At 48.0% G+C, this 22105-nt stretch overlaps 1 protein-coding gene across 4 annotated transcripts in view; it reads left to right on the top strand.

Annotated features, from left to right (window-relative positions):
- Positions 1-22105, top strand: part of GRK3 (G protein-coupled receptor kinase 3) — a 113004-nt gene that overhangs the window by 52056 nt on the left and 38843 nt on the right. For 3 of the 4 annotated variants that reach the window (XM_053928310.2, XM_053928313.2, XM_053928312.2), the window contains 5 exons: positions 8518-8619; positions 10370-10444; positions 15775-15836; positions 18867-18918; positions 20588-20679. In XM_053928310.2, coding sequence (XP_053784285.1) covers positions 8518-8619; positions 10370-10444; positions 15775-15836; positions 18867-18918; positions 20588-20679 — 383 coding nt within the window. The remainder of the gene's footprint in view (positions 1-8517; positions 8620-10369; positions 10445-15774; positions 15837-18866; positions 18919-20587; positions 20680-22105) is intronic. The other variant, XM_053928311.2, reaches the window with a different exon arrangement.

Raw genomic sequence — 22105 nt, 5'->3', positions numbered from 1 at the left:
CTCAGAGGGATCCGTAGTGATGGGAAAGGTACAATGAAAGTAAATTATAAATAAATAAAATAAAGAAATAATTAAAAAAAAATCAGACAGTGAAATGGCCAGGTGTCAAGTACGGAAAGGAAAAATAATCTGCCTCCCTAGAAGTCTGTTTTCAGCAAAAGTTTCCTTCAGAAATGACGGTGAAATCAAGGTATGTTCAGACAACGACTGAGGGGACTTGTCAGGTGTGAGTGGGCCTAGCAGTACAGTAAACACTGGAGGGAGCTGCTCCCTCAGGCAGGAGAAAGTGATCCCGGGTGGAAACGCAGAAAGGAATGGAGGACATCGTGAGGGACAAATATGTAAGATACGAAGAGGCGGCGACCACGCAGAACGATGACAGGATGCTTGTGGAGTTGAAAATGCCCGGGAAGCTAACACGCGTGGCAGTGGCACGCAGGCCGGGAGGGTTCGAGTGTTTTGGGAGTCTATGGGGGAGTGGTAATGGCATTAATTTGCACTGGGATGTCCTCAGTCAAGGACGCATTTGTAATCTCGAAGGTAACTTTTAAAAGAATACACTTTGTATATATAACAAACTAATAGAGAGGGAAATGGAATAAAACAACATTGTAATAATCTAAAAAAGGAATACAAGGGGGGCATAAAATACTGAGTTAGGTTAAACTGAAAACAAAGAGTAAGATGACAGCTAAAATCCACCTGTAAGTACTTGTGTTTAATATGAGTGGGCCACATACTCCAAGTAAAAGACTTAAGTTTGTCAAACTTGATAGCTAACCAAAAGCCCAAGTACATGCTGCTGACACGTGACGTCTTGCAAACAGGAGGATGGGGGAAGACACAGTACGGGCACTAACCCAGACGGACTGGCACGGCAGCGCCAGTATCAGAGCGCCGACGCTCAGGTGCTGCTTGGAGACTGAGAGATCCTTTCCTGAGGGTGAAGGGCCAGTACCGCAGTCTGAAGTGTGTATGGGGCCGATAACGTTTCTTCAAAATATACAAAGCAAAACCTAGAAACAAACTAACCTGTAACCCCAGCGGAAGACACGCACACTTCAAGGGCGTATAGAACAGACAAGAAGTTGGTAAGGCTGGAGAAGGTCTTGCTGAAGTGATAAATAAACTTGACCTAACTGAGACACACAGAGTGCTGCGCCCAGCAAAGTTAGAATTTGCGGTTTTTTTAGAAGAACATATGGAACATTTATCAAAAGGCTGCTCCAAATTTCACGGTTGAAATTGTTCCGAGTATGCTCTCTGGCCACCATGGAATTAAGATCCAACTTAACAGCCGAGTTCACTAAGAAATCGCGAACTTTCTGGGAACACACACTTCTACATAATTGATGGGTCAGAGGGGAAAGTCGAACAGGAACTAAGAGGTATTTTTAATTAAAGTATATTTTTAAAATGACACGTGCCGTTCTTGTTAACTTGAGCTATCTTCACCCCAAAGCATTTTATCTGGTCCGAAGAAAACAGCATCATTAGGGTTGATCTTAGTCATTTTTATACGAGTTTGAAAATTGGAGGGCTGTTCCTTCCTTTCTGGTTTATTGATACATGAAAACTTGATATTTTTCTACTAAATGACATCAACATATTTCCAGGAAGAATGGTCGAATCATGATGCACATTTATTTAGTATTGTGTAAGAAGTGAGCAAAATCCTTTCGGATTTTGCTCAGTATGAAGGAACTTCATTATATCATTCTGAGTCATAACTAGGCATCTTCTGAGTATCACAGCTATACCTGTCAAAAAATCATTCGTTCTTTGTTGTTACAGTCGTCACCTTTGCCCTTTCAGCATGTGTAAGTCACCCTGTCGAATTCGGAGAAATCTCCTTTAACAGATAACTGTTGTCTGGGGGAAGCAGCTGGGCGGTCTGCTTGGGGCTCCTTCTTAAGCACTTCTGGCCAACATGGCGTGACCTCTGCTGCAGTGTTTGCATGTGACCTTTAAACATCGGGGTTCCCCTTTTTGGCTCACTCCCCGGCTCTTCTCACCTTTCTTCTGGCTTGGCACCCGTGGAGCCGGTGGATCAGATTATCCTCTTGGAGGATGCTGCTGCAAAGCTCCTCAGCCACTGGTCTGTCTGCTTTCGCTGCAGATAGCCAGCCAGCCCGGGCTCCAAAGGCAGTTCTCCGAGTCAGTGCCCTCTGGAGGCACTGGAGTTGTCAGTAGCTCTTCTCCCACCGCTCAGTTTCATCAGCCGGCGTATTTCTGGTGGTTGTGTGATGACTCCAGCCCCTGGGAAGCCCTCTTGTCAGCTGTCTTAAAATGTCTATTTTGTACATTGTATTTCCCTTTCTCTGTGTCCCCAGACTTTCAACGCTACCCATTTCCTGTGGGTTCAGGTCCTAGTAGCTTATCCTGACAGTCACATAGCTCTTTGTCAGTTATTGCCTACTTTTCTGTAACTTTCACTACCTTCTTACATAGAACTTCCACTAATAACCACCATTTCCACTCGCTGAGCCCGTCTCTCTGTTATGTCACTTGTTCTGTCCTTTCCCCAGCCTAGAACGCTGCTTCCCCTTCTCAGCCGTGGGAAGCCCAGGCGCGGCCCAGTGTAAGGTCTAGTTCGGTTTCTGTGCTGTCTAATGGGCCCACCTGTACTGCTCTCCCAGGCTTCTGTGTTGCTTAGTCCCTTGACTCTCCCACCGCTTGTTGTCAACACGCACGTGTAATACTTAATGCATGCTTGCTGCGTGTGCCACGCATGGGTAATACTTAATGCATGCTTGCTGCGTGTGCCACGCATGGGTAATACTTAATGCATGCTTGCTGCGAGTGCGTGTGATCCGTTTTTCAGCTTGACCGTTATGTGACTCGTAGGCAGAAGGCCTAGCTAGGACCTAGGTGTGCCTCCCACTAGCTGTGGGATGTGGGGCCAGTTACTGAGCAAACTCTGAAGCATCCACCTCATTTCAGACCCGGAGCTTAAAAATGTGAACAGTATATTGTTCTGTACTTGAGGAGCTCACACTGTGGGGACTTAATATTGAGCTTCAGTTACCTTACCTGTGAAATGAGGTTAGAATCATCTCCTGCAACCTGCGAGGCCAACTGGGAGGCTGTAGTCGGATGCTGGGCGGACAGCTGCTTTCTCAGCCATGACAGCTGTGATGCATTGTTCAGATGGACGGGGGCCAGAACACAGTGGGCGAGGGCTCCAGCCCTGAACGCAGACTGCCCAGACTGGGAGGCGGACTCTAGAAGTTCCTGGCTGCATGAACTTGGGCAGGCTGTCCAGTTTCTCTGCCCGGGTCTCCGCAGCTAAGAATGAGTGTGACGGCCGTGCCCGTCCCTTAGGGTTGTCGTGGGTGAGTGCAGCACACCCGAACAGTGCCTGGCACGTGGTTACCTACTGCTCGGTGTGCTGGTTTATACACTTGGAGGTTCCAGTTAGATTTGGAGGCATCTAGTTTTAAAAATCAATCATGGAAAACAGAAAATAAGGATGAGATCAGGGTAAAGTGACTACAGAATTTTCTTCACTCATTCAGCCAATGTTTATCAAACACCAGTGCTGGGAGGTATTGTTTGGATGAATAAGATAGGCCAAGTCCTTGCTGTCTTTTAGCCTCTCTTTTTTTGTTGTTGTTGAGAGAAACAATTAACAAGTAATAAATAAACAGGAAATATATCAGGAAGTAATAACTGCTATGCAGTGACTCAGAACAGACCCAAAACTGACTTACTGTGACTTGGTGGCCACGTTAGCTGGGTCAAAGACTGGCTCTCTGAGGAGGTGGCATTTAAACGTGAGACTGGAATGCCGAGGAGGCTAGTCCTTTGAAGATAGGAGCAGGGCCGGGCTGGGGAGACCATCTTAGGCTGAGTTCCTGGCTGAGCGGCCCCCGATGTGGTGGGAAAGAACTTAGTGTGTTTGAGGAACCGAAAGACCAGCGTGGGCGGTTTGTGATGGGCAAGGGGGTGCAGGAGGGTGAGGTCAGCTCCGAGTCGAGGTCTGGGGGCCTGAGGAACAAGTTCGGGTTGTGTTCTGAAGCCCGTGGAAAATTTAATATAGAGGGGAGTGGCGGGTGAATATTCTGTAAATAGCAGTCAGATCAAAGTGGCCGACGTGATAGGTCCTCTACCTCTTTACTGATTTTTATACCCAGTTCTATCGTCTTCTGAGAGAGGGTGTTAAAATCTCTTTACTGTATTGTCTATTTCTTTTTTTTCCTCAGAATTTTTCATGTATTTTGAAGCCCTGTTACTAAGTGTGTATACATTTATGGTTGTTCTGTTTTTCATATGAAATATCCCTCTTTATAGTAATATTTTTGTTTTGACAATGACTTTATTGGCCCTGGCTAGTGTAGCTCAGTGGATTGAGTGCAGTCTGAGAACCAAAGGGTCGCTAGTTCGATTCCCAGTCAGGGCACATGCCTGGGTTGCAGGCCAGGTCCCCAGTGGGGGCCACGTGAGAGGCAACCACACACTGATGTTTCTCTCCATCTCATTCACCCTCCCTTCCCCTCTCTCTAAAAATAAATGAAATCTTTAAAAAACAAGGAAAGAAAGAAAATGATTGCGTTGGATGTTAATATAGTCACTTCAGTGTCCTTATGCTTATTGTTTTCGTGATATGTCTTTTCTATTCCCTCTCAGTGTTGTATGTGTAAAATGTATTTCTTTTAGACACGTATAAAAGTGCCTTGCTCACCCCACTCTACCCTCACCCCCATTTCATTTTAGTGGAGTAATCTTAGATACCGTGCTTGTCCTTTGTGAGATTTGCTGAGTTTCTTGAATCTGTACATTTTGTATCTTTCACCAGATCTGGTAAAATGTGGGCCATTATTTCTTAAAACATTTTCTTCTACTTCAGTTTCTCTTTTCCCTCCTTCTGACACTCCAGTTACATGTATCTGTGATTTTTGGATATTATCCTGAATATTACTGGAGTCTGTTTCAATATTTCCTCCAAATATGCTCGCTTTCCGCTGTTCAGGTTGGGTATTTTCTACGGCTCTGTCTTCACATTCGTTGACTTTCTCTTTTGGCATCTCTAGTCTGCAGCTGCCTCTATCCATTGAATTTTTTATTTAAGATACTGCCATTTTTAGTTCTAAAATTTCCATTGTGTTCTTTTTCTAGTTAATATTTCTCTGCAGCTACTTTCTGTCCTTTTTTTATTCGTTACTTGCACATTTTCTGTTAGGTCTTTGCGTGTTGTAGCAGTAGCGGCATTAAACCCTCGTCCGATGACCCCAGCGTCAGACACTCTTGGACCGGTCTTCGTTCATGGTCCCTTCTGTCGCGTGCGGGGCACCCTGTCCTGTCCCTTCATACGCGGGGTGATTTCAGCTTGTGTCGGGAACACTTCGGTTGACGTGTTGTACGTACCCTGAATGACGCATGCTTCCCAAAGCGTACTGCTTTTCATTCCAGTAGTTAACTTGGCTTGTTCCCGTCACGCTCCGTCCCCAAACAACTGGAAGCAACGGAACTGCTTCAGTTTTTCCGCCTTGGCGGGACTTCCGTGTGTCCGCCGGGCCCACCTGTCGTCATGGGGCCCGGCAGAGACTGTGACCGTTTATGTCCACAGAGTCCTGGAGCTGCCCCCCGGCTGCTTAGTTTCAGGAATCTCCTCTCGCACCTTCCAGCTTCTGCTGGATGCCCTTCCCCACTAGCTGTGTGCTTCGCTCACTCCAGTGCTTCCGTGTCTTCTCTGTGTCCAGAGTTTTTTTCCCTCAAAAGGACTGTGCTGTTAGCAGTTAGTTGGCTGTGACCCAAAGCATAACCTGGGTGTGTGATGTAGTTTGAGGGTAAAAGCAAGATGATTGGCTAATGAGTTGGATCTAGAGGGTGGCGGGGGCAGGGGTGTGAGCAGAGGAGAGAAAAAATAATGATTATTCCTTTTTGGCTTAAGCCACTAGGAGTATGATTTTACTCACTTTTGTGATAAAGAAGATGAGGGGAAGAGCGTGTTTGGCTGGGGTGGAGAGGATGTAGAAATGTCAGATGCGTAGTGCGATACTCGAGTCTGAGCCCAGGGGGACAGGTGTGCCCTGCAGACTGACTGAGTCATGGGACTGTGGTCGGTGTATGACACCGCGGGACGGAATGGTTGTGCCGAAGGAGAGGATCGTGGGTGAAGAGGGTGCCCCAGCACCACGCCTGAGGCACGTCGGGATTGAGAAGTGAAGCAGAGGGGGAGGAACTAACCCAGGAGACTGAGGGAGAGGAGCCAGAGGCGCACACCCTTGGGGAGTCAGAGAAGGGAGCTTCAGAGAAGGCCGCAGTGGCAACTGGGGTGAATGCTGTGGAGAAGTCAGTGACGCTGAGGACAGGAGAGAGACCCTTGAGAGACTAGGCCGTCCCACCGGAATGGTCAGGGAGCAGACAGGAGGCGAGGAGGTGGAGACCATGACAGCCGTGGGCCCCAAGTGCCTGCTTTTAGGGTTCTGGGAACTTAGGGTGCGTGTTCAGCCGTGAGCTTTGTAACCACCAACGCCGAAGGGGGGCTGTGTGATCAGTGAGTGTCTGTCCTTGATGACGATGCTTCTGTCCTGCTGCAGGGGAGTCTGCACCTTGAACTCAGGCCTCCGCCTGCCCAGGTCACCAGGACAACCGAGCTGCCAGAATTGGGGTGGCGTTTTCTCTGTTCTGCTCCAATAAGGACATCCTGTCTGGAGCTGACTGATAGTCGACTGCATGCTCTGTGATGAGTGGTTTTACTGGTAATAGTAAACGTTGAATTACAGCCACAGATACTTCAGGCCCTCACTTTGCCTACTAAGAGTCACCTTTTCTATCGTTCAAGTTGAAGTTTATGAAGCGCAGGGTTCTTAATAAAGCCAGTGTTGTGGTTCAGAGTACCATTTACCGGAGAAACTAGAATTTCCAGTGTGGCTGGATTATCACAGTCCGTGAAAACCTTCTGTAGGGTCAGCAGTGTTTAACCAGGTGTCGACCTGCCTCACCGTTCCCCGGAACGCGGGTTCCCGTTTCGTTCCACTTGTTTTCAAGGATAATAATTCCAGGAAGGCTTGTTACTCCTTGAATTTGTTCAAATGTTTAGGCGGAAACATTGGCCGTTGGTTCTGACAGTCTGCCCATTTCATCCCAGCATTCTGGCACTCACCTGCCTAAGACAAAACAACAGAACGCGCAACCAAACCAGAATGCTGAGTTTATTTTCAGACTCTGCTTCGGACGGTGGTGTCCAGCTTCCGTTGGCTTGTAGCTGCCATCTTTGCACCTGGCCTGATGTTTGAACTCTCCTCCTGGCCGGGCACGAACCTGCCCCCGTCTGCCTGCCTGCCTTTGTGTCAGGTTTTGTCATCTGGTCCGCGAAGACTCCAGCCTGAGCCCTGGTGGTTGCAGGTGTGAACCGCAGGCATCTCAGTGTTAACACCGGCGGTGCCTCGGGGCAGTTCCGATGGTCCCCGTGATCTCTGAGTGTGTGACCCTGCTGGGCCTCAGGTGGGACCGCAGCATCACACACACCCCCCTCGCCCTGCCCTTTCTTCATCAGAAATTCTTGTAGGATTTCCTGGTTTTGATTTCAAAACTGTCCAGCCCAGACTATTAAAGGAAAAAGGTAACTTTGATTTCCATTAGTTTATACTCTCCCGTGGGAGTGGTTAGCCCTACCTTTCATTGTTCGAGTAAAGAGCACTCAGATGCCAGATAAGTCAGTGGAACGACTGGCTACCTATTGGAAACCGCCCCCGTCCCCCGTAAGTCATACGTGGTAACTAGTCATTACAGTGAGGATCTTTGCGAGTCTTCCTGCTAGCTCCCCAGTTCATCTGTGTTTTCATCCCTTTTCATCTCTTGAAGAAAAAGTATTTCTGTAAATAAATACAGACACTTCTCTGATTCAGGAGCTTCTGCCTTCAAGTTAGAATGATCGGGGCCATTTCCACATAAGGCAAACACTTCCAAAGCACAGTTCGCTCTTGAGCCCCTCTTAACACCTGTCGGGTTACCTTCCCTAAGTCAGCAAAATATGCTGTTTGAAGTAAGCTTTCTCTTAATACTTTAATAGTGAAGATGAGTGTCCAGCGCTTTAATCTATGAAAAATTATCCTTGCAGGAATCCTGACTATATAATACATAATTTTTTCTCCTGTTAGTTTTGCAATGCTGTAGTTGAGCAAGAACTACATCGTAACTCTTCGGACTGAATTACAGCCAAATTGAGCCTCTTTGTGCTTTGGAAAGGAGAACCGGCCCGCACGGGCGGTCCACAGCCCACAGCTGCCAGAGTGCCGTAACCATGGCAGCATCTGTTTCCCTGTGTTGTGTTCCCAACTCTCGGGGACGAGGTTCGCCCAGGGAAACTTCCACGTGTGGGTTTCGCGTTGGGTTCCAGTGGTCCCAGCCTCACCGGGAGGACAGCACGGGCGGTTGTTTCCGGGAGACGAGCCGGTTCCATAATGCGCATGATCTCGTGTGGAAGTGGTTTCAGCCAAGACAAGTCATAGCTTCTAATCAAGCAGGTTTCTAGGAAGACATGCCTAACAATGATGACTTTTTAAAATCTAGATAAGAGAGTATGAAAAGCTTGAGAATGAGGAAGATCGCCTTTGTAGAAGTCGGCAGATCTACGATACCTACATCATGAGGGAGCTGCTGTCTAATTCGCACGTGAGTGTGTCCTTGTGGTTCTGTTAATTTCGCGTGGAGCCTAGGAGGCGGCCTGCCGTGTTTCCAGAGTGAAAGTAAACCAGGGAGAGGCTTAAAAATTAAACGATACCCAGGTTTTGTCATTTGCTTCCCGATGATACTTACACAATATCCATTGCTCCATATACTCTTAATATAGTAAAAAACAGATACTTTCTCTGCAGAAAATGATGAAATAAAATAGCTAATTCAGAGCAACAGCTAGTCTCAATTCTAGACTTTCTCAAGGAAATGAAACTTTATTACTTTTAATTTAGTTATACTTTTACATTTAGATTAATCAGAAATAGAATAAATATAAGCCTTATGTGGTTTCTTTGAATTAATAAGGAAGATTGTAATTATTATATTAATTGTGTCCATTAATTGTTAAATAATGGTTGAATTTTTTTTCCTGTAAATCGGATAAACAGTTCAATTCAGTCACAAGAATAAACTAAGTTCCTAGGAAATTACTCTACCAGGAGTGGGTGGAAAAAATAATAATAAAACTTACCATGTAATTTCTCTACATTAAGACTGTTTTCCAAAGGAGTGGCCTAACAGTCCTGGCCTTCTGTGTCAGGTACAGTAGTGACCAGCCACAGGTGGCTGTTCCACTTAATTAAAATCAAGTGGAATTAAAAATTGAACTCCTGACTTCACATTTCAGGCGCCACATGGGGCTCCGTGGCTCTGGCCGTGGACAGCTCGGACACACGATGCATCCCCTATCACAGAAGGTTCTCTCCACGGCTCGGCCTCGAGGGTGATGCACATCGGTGCTTCTGTGTTGGTCGTGCCGTTCTCCATTCTTACCTGACGTTTGAACAGTGGTGGTGCTGGATGACACCTCTGGTGGTGTAATTCTGATGTTCTTTGCACCCACCTACCTCGTAGTAGAGAGGATTCCTGAGCTGGAGCTGATTGGTGGTGCTCTGTGCCTTGGCTGGAGAACAGTTGAACCGTGGACAGTGCCAGATACCCACTGGGGAAGCCTCTGTCAACTTAGTTTTCACGTGGGTCAGCAATTTGGAGGGTTTCGTTTTTTTTTTTTTTTTAAAGCAGTGTGATACGGTTTTTAAGTCTTTCTTACTACTGTGCGTTAAAGAAGAGGATACAATTTGAAGTTTTGGGGGAGGACAGAGTTCGTAGTTGCCGTCAGTGTGACGAGTTTTGTCCCTTTAGAACCAGTCCCTCGGCTGTGGTCGCAGCAGACCTTGCCCTTCCCCCAGAGCCTCCGCCACCCCCGGCTTAGTTTTCTAACCCGGGCACTTCATTCTTAGGCATGTCTTCATGCATTCATTTTTTTCTCGTATAGAAATTTTAACTTTGTAGATATTTTACGTTTTGGGGACCCCATTATCAGCTAATCAATGGATGTTTTCAGTAAATAAGGTGATGATAAAATTCTTTCTACTTTTTTAAAGAATCACAGTACTCTTGAATTCCTGTGGGGTTAGATATCAGTCAGCTACCTCCGTACTTATCATTCTTCCCAGGGTGGTGTCTGAGAACCCGGAGCTCAGAGGAACAAACGTTTGTGCCGATGGCCTGCAAACATCCGGCAGAAAGTTTTTTAACGAATGCATGTTAACATAACAACCTTTTTTAAGTTTCTAGATTACTGTTTAATAATTGTTGTGTTGAATTTATGTTGTGATACTGTATACCACAAAGGTTTGCTATGTTTTATAATTGTTGAAAAACTACTGTTTTCGGTTTTTAAAAGCCATTCTCAAAGCAAGCTGTTGAACATGTCCAAAATCATCTATCCAAGAAGCAAGTGATGTCGACTCTTTTTCAGGTAAGAGAAGAGTATTTCAACATAAATATATCTTAGTGTGCTCAACAGTTGGACTGGGGGCGCTTCCTCGCCCTGAGCGCAGGTACCAGGGGACTTGATACAGAAGGCCATTTTTATCTGGACGTTTACCTGGAACAGTTGAAATTTACTGCACTTGATCTTAGCCGAAAGGCCGAGAAGCGATGGAACAGCTGAAATTTAATATCGCTTCCCTTTCATTGAAATGGTCTCTTACACCAACATCCTTCGTAAAGGCTTTCCTGAAAAAGGTCGCTCGAGCTTTCTAGCAACATTATTTTCAGTGAATCAGAGGAGATAGCGGAAGGAAAAGCCTTTTCCCGTTTGCCACCCCAGGCACCAGGGTGGAGCCAGGACTTCACAAGAGGTCTTTGGTAGGGGGAGGGGTGCCGTTTCTCCAGGTGCTTGTCTGCCAGGTGACGAGGACTCGTTCTTTAGACTAGAGAGTGAATGTGTGCAGGACCTTGGCGCCGTGTCTGAGGAACTGGGTTGTCCCGTGGCTCCCCACGTCTGGAACACACAGCAAGCACACAGTCTTCTAGATTTAAATCACGAGACCTGGAAACCCAGCCCACAACTCCTGGGCCCGTGTACTTTCTGTAGAGGTGGCAGCTTGCCGGACATGGTCAGCTTTTCAGATGAATGATGTACTTTTTTACGTTGCTGTGGATTGTAAGAAGGGAATGCCACTAATTACTATGATTTGCATAAATGGAAGGAAGTATCTTATCCTTTTTCGGATTGTGCGGTCATTTAGTTTTGCATTGGTGCCTTATCATGGGATTGTTTTATTTATGCAAAATGTATTTGATTATTGTATAGAGAACATCCTAAGTTGGCACCTAGGACACGTGGCTACAGGAACAAATGGAGTGTTAACCTTTCTGCCACAATCATTACTGATAGATGGACTCTTCTTCTTCAGCTTTCTGGAGAAGGACCTTTCTGGAGAGTCTAGTTGGTCAGAAGCTTGGGCTCTGAAATCATGGACCTGGGTGGAGAGACCTGTGCACCTTTCCTGACCCTGGTCCTCACCTGTGCGGGTGACGAAGACCATGGGCTCTCCCTGGGCGGGGGTGGGTCTTGAGGATTCCGTGAGCAAGGTGCACATGAGCGGCCTTGCCCTGGGCCTGTCGTCGCAGTGCCCACAAATGCTAGCTGGTACCAGGTTTTCACATTCCGAAAGTGCAGTGTGAATAACTGCTTTGTGTCGTCTCCACGAGAGTTTAGTGTCAGAACCCCAGTTTTCACCTGGCCATGGCGTGGCTCACAGGCAGGCTTGCAGATGGTTACCTGTGACGTTGCTGACGGACACCTCACGGTGCCCGGGCTCTACCGCTCTGGGGTTAGCTCTTCTTGTCGCGCAGGTAACACGAAGGAGTTCCAGGTGAGATACACAGGTTGCCAACATTCTTTTCCTGCCTGCAGGGAACGCCCAGTCAGAAGCTACTTCTTCAGAATATCTTTTAAAAACACTACTGATTTGTTCATAAAAATATATGTACAAAAATGATGTGGTAAAAAAGACATAGGATGGGCTCTTGTTTCAAAGGTGAAGGAAATAGCCATTATGAAGTGGATTAAAATTAGGAGCACGCTGGTGCGATTCCTTGTGACGGGTACCATCAGAACACACTCAAGTATAAATAGACGTTGGACACGTGGGTGTCCTGCTTGTAAAGGGCCGCTAGCCACAAGGTTGGTCGACGTTTGTTGAGTTGAAATCCCCCCAACTTTATTGATGTATAATTGACAAATAAAAATTATAAATAATTTAAGGCATGTAGTGCGATATGTCAATATATCTGTGCATTGTGAAGTGATTACTGCAACCAAACTAACACGCCCATCACCTCACACGGCTGCCTCGTGTGTGTGTGTGTGTGCAAACACTGAAGACCAGTCTGTTCCTCATACAGCCACATGCCGTACACGAGGTCTCCAGAGCTTACCGATCCTTGTAACCAAAACTCTGCGCCCTTTTACCAGGGCCCCTCAGGTCGCCGCAGCCACTGTACCCTCTGCTTTTGTGAACTCCACATCTGAGTGCGACCACACAGTCTTTGCCTTTCTGTGTCTGCCTTACTTCGCACAGCACAGTGGCCTCCACGTTCATCCACGTTGCCGCGTGGCAGGACTGCCTTCTTTTTAAAGGTTGAATAATGCCCCCTTGTACGCGTCCCCTCCCACTGTTCCCACGCAGTCGCCGTCAGCGGGCGCTTACGTTGTTCCGTGTCTTGAGCACTGTGCGCAGTTCCGTACTGAACTTGGGGTGCGGCTGTCTCCGCAGGAGACCGATTTCATTTCTTTGGATAAATACCGGGAAGTGGGGTTGTGGGATGGTACGGTAGTTCTATTTTTACTCTTTGGAGGAGCCCCTACACTGGTTTTCACGGCGGCCTCACCGGTTCACATCCCTGCAGGCAGCGCACAAGGGTCTCCTTTTCTCACACCCTCACCAGTGCTTACGTCTCGTCCTTCCGAGAACAGCCATCCGCACAGGTGGGAGGCGGTCGTGTCGTGGTGGCCTTGGTGTGTCTTCCCTGGTGGCTAGTTGGGTTGAACACCAGCTGATGTGCCTCTTGGTCACTGGTCTGCCCTCTTCTGAGAAATGTCTGTTCAGGTCCTTAGCCCGTTTTTGTTCAGGTTGGTTGGTTGGTTTTGTTTTGCTGTTGAGTCGAGTTCCTTACATAGTTTGGGTATTATTCCCTCATCAGATACATGGTTTGCAAATACTTTCTCCCGTTCCTAGGTTGCCTTTTCATTCTGTTGGTTGTTTCCTTTGCTGTGCTTTTTAGCTTGATGCAACCCCACTTGTCTGTTTTTGCTTTTGTTGCCTGAGCTTTTGACGTCCCATCTGAAAAAAATGGTTGCTCAAACCCATGTCAAGAAGCTGTCCCTCCTGTGTTCTCTTCTAGTAGGTGTATGGTTTCAGGTCTTACGTTTAGGTCTTGAAGTCGTCTTGAGTCGGTTTCGTGTATGGTGTGAGGTAAGGGAACAATTTCACCCTGCCTGTGCATACCCAGTTTTGTTAGCACCATTTGTCGAAGGGGCTGTCCTTTCCCCAGTGTGTGCCCTTGGCACCTGGTCGAAGATCAGTCGACCAAGATGTGTGGATTCACTTCCAGATTCTGTTCGGTTCCATTGATCTGTGATGCCACTTGTTTATGCCGGCACCAAACTATTTGGATCGCTGTAGTTTGATAATGTATTTTGAACTCAAGAAGTGTGACGCACGAGTTGAAATTTCTAATCAAGGAGGGGCAGGGAGTGAAACAAATGCTCTGAAAGTAAATACAAAATGCTGTTTTAAAGTTTTTTCAATAAAGATTTTATGTATGTATTTTTAGAGAGAGGGGAAGGGAAGGAGACAGTGAGTGAGGGAGAGAAACATCATTGTGTGAGAGAGAAACAGTTGCCTCCCCCCTGTCCCAACCCGGGACGTGGCCCGCAGCCCAGGCACGTGCCCTGACCAGGAATCTAACCAGCGACCTTACCATTCGCAGGCCGGCGCTCAGTCCACTGAGCCGCACCAGCCAGGGCTAAAATGCTTTTTAACTTCTTGTTTGCAAAATTGACTTCAGACGTAAATTACTGCATAGGCACAGCTGGTGACAGCGGGTGGCGAGGGTGCTGGCCTTAAAGCGTGCCCAAAGCCTGCCAGGCCCTGTCGGGCTCTCAGCATCCCCTTAGTGAGTTCTCGTGATCGCACTGCAGATTGGTGACCCCCACGACTGTCCCCGCCATGCAGGTGAAAGGAGGTGAAGCGGCTCCCGAGCCCACGCAGAACCCCGGCTTTTGCACTGCTCCCCTGCCGCATTGTCTGGTTCTTTCTGTTGAAAAGTGACAATGTGCTAGATATTATTTAATCTTAACAATTTCTGGTAAACTTTGTCTTTTATTTTATTAGCAGAAAGTATGGGATGTTTGGTAAAATAAGAAAAAGTAGTAATGTAATTGTTTTTATAAATAGGAAATCTGTGATACACAAATTAAGCCTTCTCACAGACCTTTGAATGCTTGACTGTTCGCTCTTTTGATGTCTTGGAACCTCTCGAGGCGTGTGGCCCTCCGCCTTTCGCGTCTCGAGGACTTAGCCGAGATCAGTATGTACGTCATCGTAGAAGCGTAAGATTTCAGAGGGGACAGAGCTTCAGAGAGAGTTCAGCTTCCCCTTTTGCCAGGAGGGGCAGAGTCCAGCTGGTCTCAGTGCCCAGAGTCCAGCACGGTCATAGCCCTGTGAGATGGCAGAGCTGGCTCGGCCCCGAGGCTCCATTCTGCCCCCGGGGGTGGGGCTCCCAGAGAGCTGCGGTTGTCTCTTGCTGCCTGTGTCTGGTTCCTGTGGCTTCTGCAGACTTCCTGGTCTCATCACTTGCCTTGGACGGTGTCTGATCTGGGCCTCTTTTGTTGTCTGCAAGTGTTCAGAACAATCCAGGAAGACAGAAAAACACTAAATTTGCATCTTTCAGTGAGGTAGGGTATCAAGGTATTTGCACAAACTATCTAGTTGACTCTGTGCTGAACTGTGAAAGGTTGGCATTTCATAGTTTTATAGTCTTGACTTAAAGTTCCTCACGTGGAAAAAAGAAGCCAGGCTGTTTACGTGTTGGTATGTGAGGTGGCACGAAACTGAAATAGACTGTTCTCCACAAGGGGAGAGCACAGCCCAGGGCAGCTGGGAGCCCTTGCCTTGATCCCGGTTTACCCTTGAACTTGCTCACAGCCCATAGGAACATGTCTGCCCACAGCCTGTGTGCAAAATGAGGATGCAGATGAGCCTCCCCTCGTCCCTCCCCTACCCCCTGTGTTACTTTTAGCTCGTGACTCCAGGAGGTAGAAAATCAATAAAAAAAATAGCTAATTAAAAAATCTTACTCCATGGGTCCCTTAGCTTTTAGTCTTTAAAACTGAAGAATAATGCTGATAATTATAATGATCATAATTAATAGTAATTATATAGTTAACAATCATTTACACAACACGACACACAACTCACAGGGCCCAGTACAAAATAAAGAGGACCCTTGGTCAGGAATTACCAAGAATTTTACGATGGTGATAGCAGGTCACTAACCCGAGAGGCGCCGTGCACTTCTGATCGTGAGCCCCGAGCACCCGCACGGGCCTCACCCCTGCGAGCGGGCCCTGGTCACGGAGTGTGCCATCGAGTGGTGCAGACAGCATTCAGTAAAGAGTCAGAGAGACGGGTCTGCTAGTGAAAATCGGACAGGCGCTGTGGGAGGGATGCGTTCATTTTTACCTTAATACCTTTCTGTTTACGCGGTGTGGTGTCTCTTCTCTCTCCCTCCCAGCCATACATAGAAGAAATTTGTGAGAGTCTTCGAGGCAACATTTTTCAAAAATTTATGGAAAGGTACGAAACTTTATGTATATATATATATGTAATATCTTTTTTATTGAGATACATCTGACATTCAACATTATATTGCAATTTTAGCATATATAAAAAATCTCCTTTTATGCGGGCATGCCTCATTTAACCCAGCAGATGCTGCCCTTCTGAGGTGTGTGAACGTCCTCATTCACCAAGTAGCCGTTGACCACGTGCTGTGTGGCAGGCTTCGCGTTAGCTTATTTCCTTAATACGGCACAGTATCATTTTGATTTGCATAGCTTAACGTCCCTTCGACTTGTAGTTCTTTAGCTTCACAATGGTCTAAAATTTAAATAGGTGAGGGAACCTCAGTATTAAAAGTATCTCACTGGGACACCTTCGCTAATGCCAGCACAACTCTATAATTTATCTAACTCATTCGTTCGACCTTTGAAACCATGCGGAGTGGGACAGGCCTGTGTGCTTGATTCCCATAGGATCTGAAGGGTACGGGCAAGTGCATGTCTGTGACCGTGTGTACACCTAGCAAACATGCCCCTTTGGGCTACTCAAGCTATAGAAGAGCACGCTTGTCACCGAGATTCTGAAACAATTCAGCGACGTCTGTAAAAGTGTCCGGCTTGCCCGCGGGTCAGACACCTCCCAGTCAGTGTCAGCGTGGGAGCCCTCGTCTGTGGTGGCGCACCGTGAAGCCCAGTCCGCATCGCCCAGCCCGTGCTTTTCTCCGCAGCCCAGCTGCGCTCTAGGCAGCGGGCAGGGCGATTGTGTCTCCTCGCTGGAGCCGTAATTGCCCTTTAAGAACAAATGCTGCTTCATCACAGTTTTTTTTCCCTCCACATGTTCAAGTGATTTAGAGCAAAACAAACTTGTGTTGTGGTTCTACTAGAGTTCAAGAGATAATTTTATCCTGGAGCAAGTCAGTACTTTGGGAAGCTAAGATGTGTACAAATGATCGCACTTTTCTGGATGGGAGCAGAAACTTGGCCAAAAAGCAGCAGAATCATGGAGGGGACCGGCTGCTGTCCCAGGGCTGCCTCTGTTGCTCTTGATTCTCAAACCTGACCTTTCCCAAGTCCGGATCAACCCAGCTTTTGTGTGACCCTTGGGGGACAGGGGGAGGGGGGGTGGCCATTTAAACTGGGGAAGAGGTTCGGCCCACTTTCTCCTCCCGAGTGAGCTGGTCACTCTGTCACAGGAAATACAAGTGAAGCTATTTTATATGCACAGATTATTTTTAAAGCCAATTTGTTTTTGGATGCTTTTTATGTTAATACATTCTCAGATTAGTATTTAAAAAACCCATCATCAGACCAAGAGTTTGGAGCTTGGGGTTTGAAAAGCACAGACATTCCATGAATAGGGCCTTGTAGCCTTGCCGCCCTCGGGACCGGCCATGCTCTGTGAGGGCCTCCAGGCTCTGGCACAGTGCCATAATAAAGGGGAAGTCTTCAGCGGTGAAGACTCCTCTTCTGCCTCCTCCCGAGGCCCAGGAGGGGCCCAGGGCCACGGCGGTCCTGGCAGGGCTGGCAGAATCCTCCGGGAGTCCTTCCCTTTTCTGGACGAGGCCCGTGGGCCCTGTGCAGGCAGTGGGCTTCCGCTGCTGAGCAGTCTGACGCCGGCCGGCCTTGGAGTCCAAACCGCTCACTCTTCCTTCCCTCGTCCTCCTCGGGGCCAGCCGGGCACTTCCCTGTCCCAGGCTGGTCGCCTTGACCGGCTAGAGCATAAAGCTAGCACCACCCCCTGCTGCCAGCTGGGAACTGGTTTGAGAAAAGAGGACCAGTGAGCCGACAGCACGGGGGTCTCACAGAGCAGCGGGGGGTTATATAAACACAGGGCGTGCCCAACACGGTTCTGCCTTTTGCTCTCACCATACTTAAAAAAAAACTGTATGAAATCTCAAAATATAGTTTATTTTACCAACTGCACAGAGATGTTAGGAGGATCAGGGAAACATTCGTTAAATGTTATGTTAGATTCAGTGGAAAAAGATACGATGTAATTACAAAGAGTTCTTGCGCTTTTGATTTTCAATTTGATTATTGGCCCCAGAAATATTTTAAAGAGTTCCTTGGAATGTGTAGTAGATGAATTCCCCGGGAAACTAGGGTATTCGATGCCTTTAGGGCATTTTGTTATAATGCTGATAATACCCACAGCTTGTAATTTATAAGAACGTTGATTTAAAAGTAATCAAAATAATGTACATATTAAATAGACATTTTTCTTACTTTACGGATGCCAAAGCACCCGTCCGGCAGCTGAGGCACCGGCCCATCCCTGCAGCATGCCTGTGGTGTCCCGGATTCCGGTCCGAGGGTTCCCCTCCGACACTGCGCATCCTGGAGAGGCAGTGTGGGGTCCGGGTCCACATTCTCTTCCACCCACTCATGCTGCGTGACCTTGGGCAGGCCTTGGTCTTGGCGGTAAAATGGGAATGGACAGAGCCTGCCCGTAGAGTTGTTGAGTAAGTGGGCCTCCAGAGCCTAGCACATCAGGGGTTCGCTACTCTTACAATTATGTGTAAACATCCATGTTTTGGCCCTTTAGAGCTGCGTTGGCCAGGACGGTAGCTGTGGGCAGCTGCTCAGCACGTGGAACGTGACTGGTCTGAATGGGCATGGGCTGTGGTGCAAATGCACGCCGGGCTCCAGAGGCTTCAAGAAGAGCGAGAACGTAGAATTTCTCACCGATGACTTTACATTGGTTCCATGTTGAGATGATAATTTTTGAGATATCGGGGTTAGATCAGATATACTATTAAAATGTAATTACAGATGCGGTTTGTGTTGTCCGGTCGAACGGTGCGGGCTAAGACAGACAGACAGACCCCCGTAGCGTAAGGACAGGGACAGGAGAACTGTGATGCCTGTCACTTGAATCGTAAAACAAAGCCGCCGCGGGGCTGCCTCGTGAAAACACGTTTGAGGAAACCTGCTCTGTTTGAGAAAGAAGCAAGTAGTGTGGTTCCCGCCTACCTCCCAACATTGTTCCCTAGACCCAGTTCATTCGGTGTTTCCCTTTCCAGTAACCATTTGTGTTCTTTTTTAGTGACAAGTTCACCAGGTTTTGTCAGTGGAAAAACGTGGAATTAAATATCCATGTGAGTATCATCTTTGCCTTTCTTTCTTTCTTAAAATAAAAACTCCCTCTGGCTTCGCTTCATGAGAAAATACTTGGTTCTGGAGCCAACTCCCCAGGGCGACACGCTGCCCGAGCAGATGTGCTTCCAGCTTCACGTACGAAGAGGCCGTCCTCCCGTCCCAGCTGTGCGCACGCTGGATTTGCATTCCCTTTTTCCATATTCCTATCGGAGTGTGTCTGTTGATTTAAGAAAGGGTATTTTAAGCAGAGACGACCCTTGAACAGAAATCGCAGTGCGAGTACAGTCTGCACAACATGATTCTCGTGTGCCCTCGTCTTCTGCCACCCGGGAGAAGTGCCTTTCCTTTTCCGCATTAGTAGGTGTAATCGTGTAACAAAGATGATGACATCTTTTTTTAGACCAAAGTCTCATATTTGTTTGTTTTGAGAACGCCAAAAACAGCGCTCAGACGCTGGCTGCTTTCCAGCCTGTGCTTCCGTGGCATTCCATCTTGTTTTGGCGTCAGGGATTCTAGGCCACGGGCTCCCTTTGCTTCGCTTTTAGGACGCACATTTCTTCATGCAGCCCCTCCTGCCTTCTCCCACCTGCTGTCCCCCCACGCAGGCTTGCAGTGGGAAAAATTAATTAATTATCAACCGGATGCATTTCTTTAGCATTTTTTACTTGAATGGGCCTGTTGGGAGAGGAGTTGCTTTTTGTTTATCTGTTTTTAACCTGCCCTTTCCGTCACATTTCCTGGCGAAAGGCAGTAACACAGAGTTTCCTAGACTCCCTTGTATTTGCTGCGGGCCTTCCTCATGCCTGTGCCTGGTGTCCTCGTGTCCCGTGTCCCCTCAGCATCTGGTGTGAGGCCAGTGGGCCAGCTGCCCCTACCCGATACAGGCATGAAGTTTTAAGGGGTTCTTGGGAGAACCTTCAAGAACCTGACCCTTAATTGCCAGGGCGTGTAAACAGTAGGCGTCTGCTGTTGCCCAGCCCCCTCTTTCCGCCTTTGCACCGTCCTGAGCTATTAAACCTCCGTATGAAGCAGGGCTTTACTGAGCTAGAATTGCCAAGAGGAAAGTGCTTATGAATAAAGCCTCTTTATGTCCTTCGCTCACACTTAGGCTCGTTTCACGCTCACATGCCCAGCACGAGTCCTCTCTCTGCACTGATGGTATCGGTAAAAAATCCACATGGCCAGCATCTGTTGGGTTTTCTGGTCATGTGGCTCCCGGTGAGGAAGGCACAGGCACCCTCACCGAGGACTGAGTTTTCTACCACGTCAGGTCCTGGAAGTGCTGGGTTTTCCCAAACTTGAGGCTCCAGAGTAGCCGAAGCTGCTTTTCATTTTGACTAGAAATTTCACAATCACTTGTCTTCAAGGGATGTGTCTTGCGATCTAAGATTGATGAGATTGGAAAAGCAGTCTAGTGTGGCTTCCACTCTGTTACGTTCCCATGTGTTTCTGTTTTGTACGTTTTGGGGGTGGAGCGGGGGGAGGTCCTGGAGAGCCTGGCCGCCGTGTGCAGCCCCTCTGTCTGCATTAGGCGTCAGCCAGGGAAAGGGCAGATCCCTCCGGTAGAGCTGCCGTTCCAGTAACTTGCCTATGTTTTGCACAGAAGTAAATCTTTACAACATGCTTTTCACGCAGCTGCATGTTCCGTTTTGTATTTTGAATTCACAGTTGACCATGAATGACTTCAGCGTACACAGGATCATTGGCCGGGGAGGCTTCGGTGAAGTATACGGCTGCAGGAAAGCGGACACTGGGAAGATGTAAGTTTCTAATGCTCACGCACAAGTTTTCTGGGACTACAAAGAGGATTTTATGCTTGCATCCAAAGAAAATCCCTGCATAGACTGTTGGAAGCCCAAGATCTCACTCTTTCGAAGTCATGTAGCTCCGAAAGAAGTAGACATTCTCTCCTAAATAATGACCCACCCGTGACTTAGCATGTGCAGTTGGGGATGGTGTAGCATTCCAGGGGGCGTGGCTTCCATAGATGGGTAGCTGCGTGCTAATGGGGAGGGCAGGTGCCTGCTATGGGGGTCGAGAGCGTGGGGCTCCATCACTCACTGCCGTCACTTGTCTCATGGGGGGTGATGCGAGGCAGTTAAGTGGCTGTGAGCTGGGTGCGAGGGTCTTGTGGAAAGTGCAGGTGGAGCTCTGAAGTGGGGGGGAGTTTCTGCTAATGTAGAAGCCGTTTAAGTGAACATATTTTAGAAGGCAAAGAGAATGGAAAAGTGTGTTTTGTTTGACGCAGACCCGCAAGTGTGATGAAGTGACAGGCATGTCAGAGCGGTGGGCAGGTGGAGTAGTCTGTGAGGTTGGTTACAGAATCACTGAGTCGGCGTGAGAAGGAGCAGCTTGGGCCACCTCATCTGGGGCCTGACCCCCGCTGCCTCCCCAGCATCACCGTCGGGTTGCCACTCAGCCTCTGCTTGCACCTGTCCCGGTCCAGTGGTTGGCGTGTTTTCATTATGTGGGGGCTGGGATTTGCCTTCGCTAATTTGTGCCTTTGCTCCTCTTCCCGTTTTGGGGCCCTGTGCAGGGTGAGCCCAGTGCCTGGCACCCAGGTGTCTGAAGCTCTGAAGCCTGGCGTCGTGCTGGGACAGGGTAGCGCAGAGACCCGGCGGGTGGGCCCTGGTGTCGCACGGCTAGGTCACACGCACGTCCGCACTTTCTCCCTGGCTTAGGCCAAGCTTGGGCCTCTGGGAGCCTCCATACTCTGGTTTGTAAAGTAGGGTTAGAAAAAGTGCCTGGCTTATTGCTAGAGTTAAATGTGACGATACACTGGAAACAGAGTCCCGTTAGGACAGCGTTCTCCCCTCCTGCACTCGCCCCAGCAGGCCGTTGGGGCCTGCATGATGTGCTTCACTCTCACTGACTGCACTTCACTGAAGTTACTAGTTTTACTTCATCGTCGCAGCTTGTTGAGGTATTTAGAATGTCTGGCCCGTTGCATGATGTTGTAGAAGTAAATACTATCAACTTGTCTCTCGATTCACATTTGTTATCGTACTGACTCTCAAAAGCTGACATGCATAGTAGACTGTCCCTCAGCTTGGGCTTGGCTGATGCTTTTCCCACAGTTGGACTGGGGCTATGGGCTTTCGGAGGAAGACCCCGCGGTAAAATGCCATTCTCACCACATCATAGCAAAGCTACCTGTTGTCTGAGTGCTGCAGCACTGTTGACATT

Source organism: Desmodus rotundus, chromosome 7 (genome assembly GCF_022682495.2).
Source record: "Desmodus rotundus isolate HL8 chromosome 7, HLdesRot8A.1, whole genome shotgun sequence".
NCBI lineage: Eukaryota > Metazoa > Chordata > Mammalia > Chiroptera > Phyllostomidae > Desmodus > Desmodus rotundus.
Note: the sequence above shows the minus strand (reverse complement) of the source record. Positions and strands in the feature narration are given on the sequence as shown.